Genomic DNA, 12,500 nt, shown 5'->3' with positions numbered 1-12,500 from the left:
TTTCGTTATTTATCTGGATTATTTATTTATTATCAATGCTTTAATTTTTATAATTTACAAATGATGAGTGATCGCTTCTCTATCCCTTTGTTGGCTTTTGAATTCTTGTTTATTTGATTTGTTATCGTTCCTGTTGTTGGGTAAAATCACATTGGTGTTCTTTATTACTGTTTCCCTTTTATTGTGATTTGACATATGTATTTTATCTCGTTTTTTTCCCTTCATTCATGACGTCACAGCAAGTGGTATATTTTCGAAAGCTACTCGTTGCTCTCGTATATACCAAAAATGGAACGAATTATGTGCAAAAATAATAATGCTCTGTATCTTATAAAGGTGAAAAGGAAGAATGATGAAAAGGATAGAAAGCAAAAATAAGAAAACCAAAAGCTTGAACACAATATACCTGCATATAATTTAGTTAAATATCTAAACCTATTTAAAAAAAAAAAAGCCTACAACCACAATATGAAACGCAGTTCCATTAGATAAAGAAAAATATACAGAGATCAGAAGAAAATAATATCAAAAAGTCAAACTCGAATGACATGTTTGTAAACAAACAAAGACAACTGAGACGTTTCGGATTTTATTGTTCACTTTACTTTTGCCAATTTTCCTTGACGATGGTGTGCGAAAAGTGCCAAAAGAAGCTTGGAAAGGTAAGGATCGACGCAGAGTCTCTTTTTTATACGAAAATAGATATTAAACGTGATGAGAAGTCACAATTATGGAGAACGTATACGGCTATTGGTAATTGGAACGTCATGAAAAACATTTTTTTACGGGAATATCACCAAAAGGGAGATATGTGATGAAACAAATAGTCTGTAAATACTTGATGTGTGTGTGTGTGTATAAATATATAAATATATATATATATATATATATATATATATATATATATATATATATATATATATATATATATATATATATATATACACATATATACACACCCACACATATAGAAACACATACATATATATTGAGATACATATATATATACATATGTATGTATGTATGTATGTATGTATGTATGTATGTATGTATGTATGTACGTGTGTGTGTGTGCGTGTGTGTGTGTGTGTATGCATGCGCATGCATATATGTATGTGTTTGTTTCTTTATTTTTTGTTTTATTGTTTTGGGATGTGTATGTGTATGTCTATCCTGAGGATGACTGGAGACTTCATCTAGAGACTGACATCCTCACAACCTCAAACTGTGAGAAAGCTTGTTAGACAAAATTTGATATAAAAATAGTGTAAGGTACTCTAATTCGCAAGACCACTCAAATTAATCCAATACACCTACACATTACATAACCACCAACTGACATCCACAACATCACATAATTACCCAAGTACATTTTTTTCACAATCTAAACATCCACACACATAGATTACATCACAAACAACTCTTGAGTTCTTGTGGGTTATCCTACTCAACATTACTCAAGACTTCAAACACTCTTATTTTTAAAGAGATTTATGTGACCAATGAGGTACTGTATGCCAGGTCAATATTTGGGCTGCCATTTTCATTATATGCAATCACACACATCTGATATTACAACTGATTTTAAAAACAAATTAACTTGGAACTGCTCTATACATGCTGACAAGTACATAGACTCAAGCATATACACAATTGCAGACAAACTATAAGCACTGACAAACATGAATACTTACAGGCAGCACACACATAATATACAAAACTTACACAAAAATAAATTTCTTATATATCGCACCAACTCTGACTCTTACGAGCATTCATTCATCCCATAAAGCAGATGTGACAGTTTACCTCACATAATGAAGAAGTACTCAAATGGAAACACTGATACTTTGGCCTTAATAGATATTAAAGAACTAGGTATGAATGTAAAGTGAAAAGTGTGTTGCAAGTTAGTTGTTCTTATGCCATACAGTGATAATGCTGGCATGTTGTTGAAACTATTGGTTAGTGCATGAATAGGTGGTAGAATGCAATACTGCTTAAAAATGGGCAGTACTACTTGAAAATGCCCATGTTATATCAGCCTTAATGTAATCTTTTCCTCACTCCAATTTCAGGTCATTACTCCTGACACATGGAAAGATGGCGCACGCAACACAACTGAAGGAGGAGGACGCAAGATCAATGAGAACAAGCTGCTCACTGGGAAAAAGAATCGTTTCAACCCATATACTGTAAGATTTATGTGCTAACTTCATTAATCCAGTTTATAAAATCTTTTGTTCTGATATCAGCATTGATCATGATATGTTAACCCGTTAACGACGGATACGTGTTTTTTCGTCATACATGACGCAGGACCTCTTGCCTAACAATGGGCGTCATGGCGGTCGGGGATTTTGGATCACTTTGTTATTTTAATGTACTACAAGTAATAAGTGAGTGATGTTGACAGTTGCAGTCATAATTATTATAACTGCCGTAATACTAAGCAAAATGGTTTTCAACTCACTTACAAAACCTAGATGGCACCACTTTCTCCTAGCACCAGCAGGAGAGAGAGCCTTGAATGGCACCCATCTACGGTCTCTAGCAAGCACTATCTCTATTGAGTGATGGCAACGGGTTAATGGTAGGAATAAGAAATTATAACAATGATGAAGATAATAATAATATTAATACAGTTAATGATCATGATAATAGTATATATGTTTGGTACATCTGAAAAAAGGCATAACCACAGTTTTTTGGTATGTCACTGTAGTTGTTAGATTGCTTTTGTTTAGTTTGCAATGGTTTTGATATGTTTCTGTCACAAATATCAAAGAAAGAAGTTGTTTAACCCATTCACGCTGGGGCGATTCCGGCTCTGAATGATTGTAATGCCGGGATTTTCGAACGCATAAACCTAATGCCTCGAGATTCTCGGGCCTTGCCCAGATATCTCGTCACCAGTGTCTGACACAAAAACCACGAAATGTGTCAGCACATCATCCGGCGCTAATGGATTTATGTTATAGTGCATGTGAGATACCTAAGCCAAGAGTTTCTGTGCTAAATCCCACAGTTTTTTGTTACCAATTGCCTAGTGTGTTGATGTGTAAGTACACTTTAGGTGCAGATACCTTTTTTTCTCATTTATTCTGTTCTGATACTCCACATGCTTTTCAGATTGTTCTCTTTATGAAATCTCCTTTTTAGGGATTGTTACATGCATATACACTCACACTGACTCACACTCACACTCACTTTCACTCTCACTCACTAGTAGCTTGAGTGGTAACAGACATAACATTCATGGTTTTCAGTTAGCAGTACAGTGCACAGTAATTTACATTCTGTTATTGCATCAAGAATGATAAGTTACACATACCAAATATTGGGTGATATACTATTCTACATATGGATTACATTTCTTAGTCTTTTCTAAAAGCTAGTTTTTGGGTGTCTAATGATATAGTCTCCTATCATGAAATGTCACCATTCCATGTCACCTCCTATCCAGCTTACATGGCTTAACCAAGAGGGAACATACCAAAGGTTCTATAAGATTAATATTAGAAACTTCAGTCATTTTCATCTGGATGCTAGTTGCTGGTAAATCACCATGAAGCTCCACCAAATTGCTGTCCTAGAATTTCTGGTTCTACTACTTGATATCACAGACTTACAATCCAGGATACCCCACTCTCGGTATTCTCAGACAATATGGCATCTGCATGTTGCTTCGGCAAGCAAGGATTCTTGAGATTAGCTACAATTCTAAGCATATCTGAGTGAATCTTTTAGAAATTGCATAACTGCAATCTCCAGATTATGGTTTCACATCTTGCATTCTCACAATTCCCCAGCGAGAGGCTCAAGCATGGTCACAACCATTTTCATGGATGCCCTTAGATGGGGAGGGTTCTACATACTCCAATGGACAATTATATAATGTCTTTACACTTAATCACATAGAAGTTCTCTGGTCTTGGTTGGAGACATTCATTTGCTTCAATTCATTCTTTCCATTGTCTTGTTATTGCTGATGCAGTAGTGGTAAATTTGTTAGTGTGGTCTTTTAGTAGTAATAATAGTACATAATGACCAGTAAGAGTGCTTTATGATCAAAATTTGCATTTCATCTCTTCCAGGCCAGGTTCGTGGAGTGCAGGATCTGTAGGACAAAAGTTCACCAAGCTGGATCCAACTTCTGTCAAGGATGTGCTTATAAAAAGGGTATTTGTGCAATGTGTGGAAAGAAAATCCTTGATACAAAGAGCTACTGTCAGTCCTCTGCCTAAAAAAATTGGTTTTATTTTAGATGTAGACATTTCAAAAGTTTCTGTTTGATTATACTGTTCAGTAATTTTTTTGTTCTGAGTAGAGTAATACCTTAGCTGTATGTGAAGGTTTCTTATATATGGGTCTTTTATAATATTAGCGTATTTCCTTTTGATATAGTTATATCTTTGATATATTGTTAAGACATTTATTGAAAGTTCTTTAATATATAAATTTTCTTTTTACACTGTGATCAAAATGGAGCATTTGAAAATAGTACAGGACACCATAGCCTGTGATGGTAGTGCATTGAAAGAAATGGAAATTTGAGATTTTTATTTAATACATTGGAGATGGGAATGACTATTTATGAGATATTGTGTATGGTGTATCAAGTAGCATTTATTTTGCAGAATTATGTCTATAAAATATCAATATAACCTTTAGTCTTACTAAATACTCATTAATTCCACTTTGTAACAAGGGATATGTTTTCATACCTAAGACTGAGGAATGTTTATCCTCTAATTGAAAAATTAAGAGAATTTTTTCTGTTAGAATAACTACTAAAGGAAATGGAACTCGTTCACTATCCATTAGACAGGAGATATTGATGACAAGATGTAACTGTTTTAAATACTTTTTCCTTTTTTTTATAAAGATTATTAAATATATCTTCTTTCATTATTAATGTCCTAATGCTAGGAATTAAATTTAATTGTAAAAATGCTTTGTTATCAGTGACAATCAAATTGGAAACAGTCATGCCTAACCCTCTCTCGACGAGTGGTACACCATTGGTACCGCGCATTCAAGGGCCCCCTGGCAGGGTGCTGGCATACGGCGTCGATCTTTTAATTGATTTTAGCCTATGCGTTCGAGAGCCCCGGCATTGCAACTTGCAAGGCTGGAATGCCCCCGGCATGAAAGGGTTAATACTGTCATAAATAAGTCAAATATTAAATTACAGATCACATTTGATTTTGGGAGTCAAAATAAGAATGCATTTCTGTAAATGATAAGAAAATAAGATTTGATTGGCAAATTTGAATATTAACCCTTAATGAACAGGGACGTGCACTGTCCGCCATGGCTTCGCTATATCATTCTGATTATTTTACACATGGTTTCACAGGCACTTCAAATTATTAGGTAAAACTTGATTTCTAATATTATTGTCATTATTATTATTACTATCATTATTATCATTATAACAGTAGTGACAACAATAGAAATAAAAGAAAAATTGAAGGACAAGGGTAAACAATTAACCCAATGATGACGGTGTGTCAAACCCGTGTGACACGGCAAAGTGCCTGATGACGGGGCGACACACCAGTGTGACGTTCCCGAGGCGATATTGCATAGGCACGGCATAGGGGGTTGCCACTTCTTGCTGGGCCCATCGGGATTGGGTTAAGATCAAGTTGGTATATGAGTTGACTCATGGTGCTTAACCTGTTGTGAACAGGTGGCATGGCAAACAATTTTTGTGCCTAAAAGATGGAATCACGTAAATACCAATAGTTGTCCTGGCATATTTGATGTTAGAGGAGAGTAGACTACTGTATTTCTCTATAACACTGAGTAATAACTCGATTTAGTGACTGCTGATCCCCATTGCAATTATAATTACTATAATTGTCACATGGATGACACCACTTTTTCCTAGCACAAGCAGGAAAGAAAGCCTTTAAGGGCGCCCATCTACAGTATCTACTAAGCACTATCTTCAGAGGGTGATAACTCAGAGCAAGATGCAGACCTCAGGCTTTAACCCATCCCCGACGGGGGAATTCTAGCCTTGAATGTCCAAATGCCGGGGCGTTCGAATTATTAGGCCTAAATCAATTGAATGGCTGGCACAATACTGTGCCGCCCGGCAACTGGGCTTTTGAATGCACGGTACACATGCTGTACCACCCGTCCTGTGTGGGTTAAAGTACTGTGATGCAGGATGAGAAAAGGAAAGTGATCCACACTATGTGCAGCATCTACAATTTGCCCACAGTAGTAAGCACAGGTCTCTTTTATCTTCCCCATCTCTCAATTTAATTTCATTAGGGATGGTTCTCTCTTTCATATTTGTTTATGAAAGCACACACACACAAAAAATTTGCTTTTTGTCCTCCCATAAAGCTGTAATACTTTAATCACACTGAGTATAAAGAACATAATGAACTGATGTGGACCCTTTTCTACAATTTTTGTGTACTACAACACTAATAAACTGTCAGATAGCACCTATAAATTTCACAAGATAGGGGGGGGGATACAAACACAAAAATGGCTTTATCATATTAACCCTCTCTGGACGGGTGGTACAGTACTGTACCGCTCATTCAAAAGCCCAGTGGCCGGGCGGCACAGTATTGTGCCAGCCATTTAATTGATTTAGGCCTAATAATTCGAAAGCCCCGGCATTGTGACATTCAAGGCTAGAATGCCCCCGTCGTGAATGGGTTAACAAGTGATTTGAAAGAAATTGCAAAAGGTTGTAATACGTTGGGTGAAGCTCCTTTGCTTTGAAATAGAATCCATCTTGGGTGCCTCTCAGGTGGCCTAGTGTACAAAAAAAATCCTACCTCTATCGAGTCATGTTTATTTTTATTTTTATTTTTTTTCTTAACCCTCTCTGGACGGGTGGTACACCACGGGTACCGCACATTCAAGGCCCATTCGTAGGGTGACGTCATACGGCGTCGTTTCTTTAACTGATTTAGGCCTATGCATTCGAGAGCCCCGGCATTGTAACATGCAAGGCTGGAATGCCCCCGTCGTGAGTGGGTTAATGAGTAACAAAGGCCTAAAGGTGATACTGACACTTATTTGTATCAAGCACATAAATTGATAGAAATAGAAAACAATACAGCTGCTTTTATGTTATCATAATAATACACAGCAAAAACTATTGGTCAGATGAATGTGACAGATATTCTTAATAAACTTCAGTCTGACTTTTTTTTTTTTTTTAAGGAAAATGAAAAGAAAGATTGAAGAAAATTATTCTAATATTTCTCTGAATTAGATGGTCAGTTATTGTTGTTTGATTGTAACAAGGGTGAAAAAATATATTTGAAAAATTTCAGTTTAAAGTCTTGATATCTCTTTTTGTTATTTTTTCAATAATACTCATGCTCTGTAATACATACAGAGTATATTTGTTGAAACCACTTGCCCTCAGAAAACTGGACTTTGTCATATTTTATTAACTCATTTTAACTCTAAATGGTCAAAACCCTGGGATATTTCAAATGCTTAAGCGTAATGCCTCGGGATTCTTGCCCGCACTGGCCGCAGCCAAGTGCTATACGCCCGATCACCCAGTGTGACGGGTTAAAGAAAATGCAGAAACACACGTTTGCATCAAAAATTACTTGAATTATGTAAATCAAATCTTTAGTACAATAAACCCAATATAGTCTGAATTGTCTAGAAGACCAAATTGGTTTTAAAACCATATGAAGTAATTTATGGCTTTTAACTGATAACAATTATTTGTTTGGAGAAGGTTCAAGCTACTCAGTTTCATTTTGCAGGAAATATGATTTACATTGATTAATCTTCAGACCAATATAGTTTGAAAAACCTTTCTAAAATTTTTCATACCCTACCCCCCATTGGATGGTCCACCACTTAATCCTGTGGCTATGGCTTTTCAAATATCAAGGGCTCATAATGAACCAGTTCCATATACCTGGGGGACGAGAAAGAATTTGCTAAGATAAAGAGAAGTCTCACTAGACCCACAATCCCTCTATGCCAGTACTATGGCATAAGGTAGGAGGTTGCCCATGACATCTGTAAGCATTCTGGCATTACTGGACTGATACTGGGTCTCGGGTTTACTGCAATGATACCATTTAGGTGTCATCACACTATGGAGGTTAAGGAGCTTGAAACCATTGAGGGATAGCACAAGTATGGTCAAAAGGAAATACTTTTCACAACTTCTTTCATGACAAGTAGTCATCACTGAAACATTTGATTATCGTTTTTGTTTATGTAATGTACCTTAGTAAATGGTAATGCATTATGTTCATTTCAAGTGTTTCCAGCAAAGTTCACTCTTTTTTTTTTACTTCCATGTTGAGCTATACACAAGACTTACATTCTAAAACATATTTTTTCAAACTGTAGTTTATGAACCTATAGTATTTTTACTATAAATCAATATTTCCCAATATCTCATGCTGCATAAAGATAGACATGTGAAATCAGCTTATAAAACAATCTTATTGATATATACTCTAGTTCAGTCTCTGCAAGTTGTCTTTTTGTTCAATCCAAAAGGGGAAAAAATAAGTGAAGGAACAAAACAATTTTCTTTATTTTCTAATAACAGAGAGAAGAAATCCTATATTTCATCCAATAAATTCTTTTACATTGCACTGTTATTGCACAACAAAAGTCAGATGTTCTTTCTTTAATTCAGTAACTTCTCAAAGATACAAGAAATGAGCAAGATATCAACGATAACATCCACCATCCAAAAACCCTACCAACATCATTAACAAATTGAGTCAATCCAACCACTTAGACAGCCAAAATACACTGATCATCTTTCCTACACCCCATACACTTTCTTTGTGTTCTGTCTAGTGAATGACAAAATTTCTTGTACACTTTTCTCTCTCAGTGAAGCTACTTGAGCAGCCACATGTATAGCCATACCAGGGTGTGACCAACGGCCTGGGCGCTGGTACTGGAGGGAAATAAGGATAAAATCTTTTAGATAGTGATATGTAGAAAACAAAGGTCAAAATAAAGTTAACCTGAAATTTAAAATTCATATAAAAAGTATGATGATATTTATATCCACCAAAAAAAGATTTTTAAAAACAATCTGCTTCCCACCTTAACTTCTTCTCTTACTCCCACTTTGCACAACTGCAGGAAGTTTAATAAATCATTTTCATCACAGGTATATTTCCTAATAAAAATCTAATGATGGAAAAAAAAAACTTTGGAAACATTACTAAAATGAAAACACGTAAATATGAAAAATATAAATCTCATTAATGTTAACATTCCACACTTTGAAATGATATCCAGATAACATCAGATATTGCTCCAAAATCCCTTAACCCCTATAGGATGATATGGGGCACTTGTAATTAGAAATGCCTGTCACCCAGGGTGTAAGAAAAAAAAAAGTCCTTTTCAGTTCTATTCTCCCTCTTCCCACAGTATTTGGCATCCCTTTTTTATTTTTTCTCCTGAGAAAACATATTTATATTGCACTGTTGTACTCAGATCTGTGTGGTACACAGGGCTAAGAAGCTCTCAACATTCCCATCCTTTAGAAGTTAAAATGATGATGACCCCAATGATAAGCTTCACACATAATTTAACTTTCATTCTGGATGAAATACCTCAGCTTAAAGACGAAAAAGAAAAGTTAGACTTACACAATGTGGCCTGAAGTATGGGGCATCTGTTTCTAGTAAAAGTCTGTTCAAGGGCATCTGAGACACAACATCCTGAACATTGCACCCTCTCTCTGTATAAGGATATGTTACCAATGCTGTTATCCCTAAGTATAAATTGCAAAATGTGCTCAGCCATTTTTCTGCTTCTTTCCAGTTCCCTGTGAAGCAGTGACGATGTATCACATAGTCTCGGGGTACAATCTGTAAGAAAGAATATTTTGCATTACTTGGAGTATTCATGGCTCAGTAGTAGTTAGGAAGAGAGAAGTTGCCTGGAAACTAAGAGATTAATCAAGCTACTAATAAACTGCTATTAATGAAAATGCATCACTAGAATTAGGTATGTTATATTTTTCTTGTGTGGATAAATCTACAAGTTTAGGGATTGTTTCTTTAAAACTGTTTTAATATGTAAGTAGAACTTTAGAGTAATCAGAAACTTTTCAAAATAATGTCACAGTATTTATAAAGTAAATTGAAAATTATAAACTAATTTTGATTAATAAATTACTTAATCTGCATATTCTGCCCATATGCATTCCAATCTTCCAAATTATTTTCTGCCATGGATCCTAATGTAATTTATATACTTCTCCATTTCCTATACAAATCAGATTACTTTAAGCATGATCAATATCACAAAAAATTAAAAGCACATGAATTAACTAGTTCAAGTGAATGTAAAGACAATATCCCACAAAAAAAGGACTATGTATGAAGGTACATAAAAACAGTGATAAATCCTTGCCTCCTTCAGAATATTTATGCAGTCCTCATCTGCATCTCGACAGTGAATCACAAGAGGTTTGTTGAACTCCAGAGCAATTTTCAGCTGACGTCGAAATACGATCTGCTGGAGTTCTCGGCTGTGATTATTCCTGGAAGTGTTAATGGTGCAAATAAGAACAAGAGGAAGAAGTAAAAGGAAGAAGAGATCATCAGAACAATAAAAAGGCAAGAGAGACCAGGACAGGAAAGGAAAGAAAATCTCAAGGAATTACTTCTGGGCCTTTTACCAATAGTTCTTTTCTTATCTGTAACGAAGCCATGTCCCTCTTACATAACTAAGAAAATAGTTGATTGACCCTGGTTTTGGCTCCACCTGGTCTTAATTGCAGGATGTTTTGATATGTGTAGGCCTAATGCCTTGGGGTACTCACCTGCTCAAGCTGCAGCCACCTGCTATGCTATAACCACCCGATGTGCCGGCCATACAAAAAGCCATGACATAATATCATGTCCCCATCGGCAAGCACTGCCACCATGTGACATCACGTCATCCGTCATTAACAGGTTAATTTAAGTGTTTATGTTACTATGCATTCATTTCCAGTTTATAACCAGACCTGTTCATCTTTTTAACATATCTTTTTGATTTGGTTCTCCCAAAGGCCCACTAACCCCAGAAAAAGTCAGAATATGTAAAAAGTCTCCCAAGGCCAACAAGACCTCAAAGCCATTACTTTGGTTTAGGTTAAGATAAGGATTTGCCAGATTTGCGGAGCAGATGCTACGACAGGCTTGTATGCACTGAGGCGAGCCTGCCTGTGTCAGCGTGTGCCGACTCGTGAGAGAATGTGCCAACGAGTGTTGACTCGATCTGAACTTGGTCCTTACCCAACGCAGTGCCCAACTACGTCATTAACCGCCAGATGACAGTGGAAACTCATGAGTTTGGACGGGACTCGATCTGCTGACCACTGGGATATGAAGTCGACACGCTACTACTAAGCTACCAAACGGCTAAGGTTAAGAGGTTGCCCTACAAAATCTGAGTGATAGGCACCACTGGATACAAGGGGTTAAAACGTGATTTTTTTTTTTTTTATTGAATTCAAAGTATTAGCAAATATGTATCACATTCTGATCAGTGTCAAAGAAAAACATTCCTAACTTGTGCCTTTTCATTAATTTCTTTGATTTCTGTAAAGGATAAAATAGATACAAACAAATGTGAACAAAAGAAAAAATATGCAGTAAAATATAGTTTGCATTAGCTAGATATATCCCATATTATTATAAAACCAATAAAACTCTATAAATAGATTGTATATACATTAATCATTTTAACAGTGTCACCCAGCTGTTGTCACATTTTGCATACAAAAATAGCATAAAAGTCTCAAAATGGCCTGTGATATCCTGTCATTCCCAATTCCTAAATTTTAAGATGATTATAAAGAATAGTTCTGATTATGAACTGCACTTGCATGATCTGAATAAATGGATAGTTACAGAAACACTGAATATTAAGATATTTAGTAAGAGAAGATGGGCTTGACTTGGCAAATATGAAAAAAGAATACTATAATGTAAATATCAACCTATTAATATAAAAAAAAAGAATGAGAGAAAGAAAGGAAGAAAGAAAGCTAAAGAAGATATCTTAAAGTTATTTAGTACTATTGCAAGTCAAGAGTTGGGTAATTATGGGGATAAAATACAAAGTAAGGACTTACTTGGAAGAATAATCCAGACCAATTTCCCCAAGAGCTAACGTCTTTGCATGCTGCAGTGCATGTCTTAAATACCCTTCCTCTTCATCTCCAAAACTACTGGCATAATGGGGATGACATCCAAAGGCAGCCCACACATTAGACTCAGCCAGGAAGTTCTCCCACCAACTTATCTGAATGTTGTAAAGAATAAAATCAGCAGAAGCAGGGAATAGTGGTCTCCTTTTTCTAGCTGTTGTGATAACAGAAAATTTTTCACATAAATGTACAAGACTCACTATACAGAAGACACATTTATGCCTTCTTGAAATTGGAAACTAGTCTGAAAAAAATTCATATTATATTTTTTTTTCCCTATTAATCCTCACAACATAATGCCCAAAAC

The 12,500-nt window shown here is 35.7% G+C and overlaps 2 protein-coding genes across 2 annotated transcripts in view; one reads left to right on the top strand and one right to left on the bottom strand.

Moving 5' to 3' along the window:
- The first annotated feature begins 508 nt into the window (after positions 1 to 508).
- Positions 509 to 4,899, top strand: LOC122250739 (cysteine-rich PDZ-binding protein). The gene is made up of 3 exons (XM_043012316.2): positions 509 to 662; positions 2,079 to 2,195; positions 4,098 to 4,899. The coding sequence occupies exons 1-3, from the start codon at positions 549 to 551 to the stop codon at positions 4,245 to 4,247; spliced, it is 381 nt and encodes a 126-aa protein (XP_042868250.1). The 5' UTR covers positions 509 to 548; the 3' UTR covers positions 4,248 to 4,899.
- A 3,639-nt stretch (positions 4,900 to 8,538) lies between these two features.
- LOC122250738 (3'-5' RNA nuclease TATDN2) overlaps positions 8,539 to 12,500 on the bottom strand; it is a 7,556-nt gene continuing 3,594 nt past the window's right edge. The window contains exons 4-7 of the mRNA XM_043012315.2: positions 12,119 to 12,288; positions 10,408 to 10,537; positions 9,639 to 9,860; positions 8,539 to 8,932 (exon numbers count right to left, since the gene is read on the bottom strand). Of these exons, the coding sequence (XP_042868249.1) occupies positions 8,795 to 8,932; positions 9,639 to 9,860; positions 10,408 to 10,537; positions 12,119 to 12,288 (660 nt within the window). The 3' untranslated portion in view covers positions 8,539 to 8,794. The remainder of the gene's footprint in view (positions 8,933 to 9,638; positions 9,861 to 10,407; positions 10,538 to 12,118; positions 12,289 to 12,500) is intronic.

This window comes from Penaeus japonicus, unplaced genomic scaffold, assembly GCF_977035675.1.
Source record: "Penaeus japonicus unplaced genomic scaffold, GWHDUDI00000001_assembly GWHDUDI00000003, whole genome shotgun sequence".
Classification (NCBI taxonomy): Eukaryota; Metazoa; Arthropoda; class Malacostraca; order Decapoda; family Penaeidae; genus Penaeus; species Penaeus japonicus.
Note: the sequence above shows the minus strand (reverse complement) of the source record. Positions and strands in the feature narration are given on the sequence as shown.

Coding starts and splice junctions, on each gene's coding strand:
- LOC122250739 (XM_043012316.2), top strand. CDS start 549: ATGTTTGTAAACAAACAAAGACAACTGAGACGTTTCGGATTTTATTGT. Junction 663..2,078: donor GCCAAAAGAAGCTTGGAAAG/GTAAGGATCGAC, acceptor CTCCAATTTCAG/GTCATTACTCCTGACACATG. Junction 2,196..4,097: donor ATCGTTTCAACCCATATACT/GTAAGATTTATG, acceptor CATCTCTTCCAG/GCCAGGTTCGTGGAGTGCAG.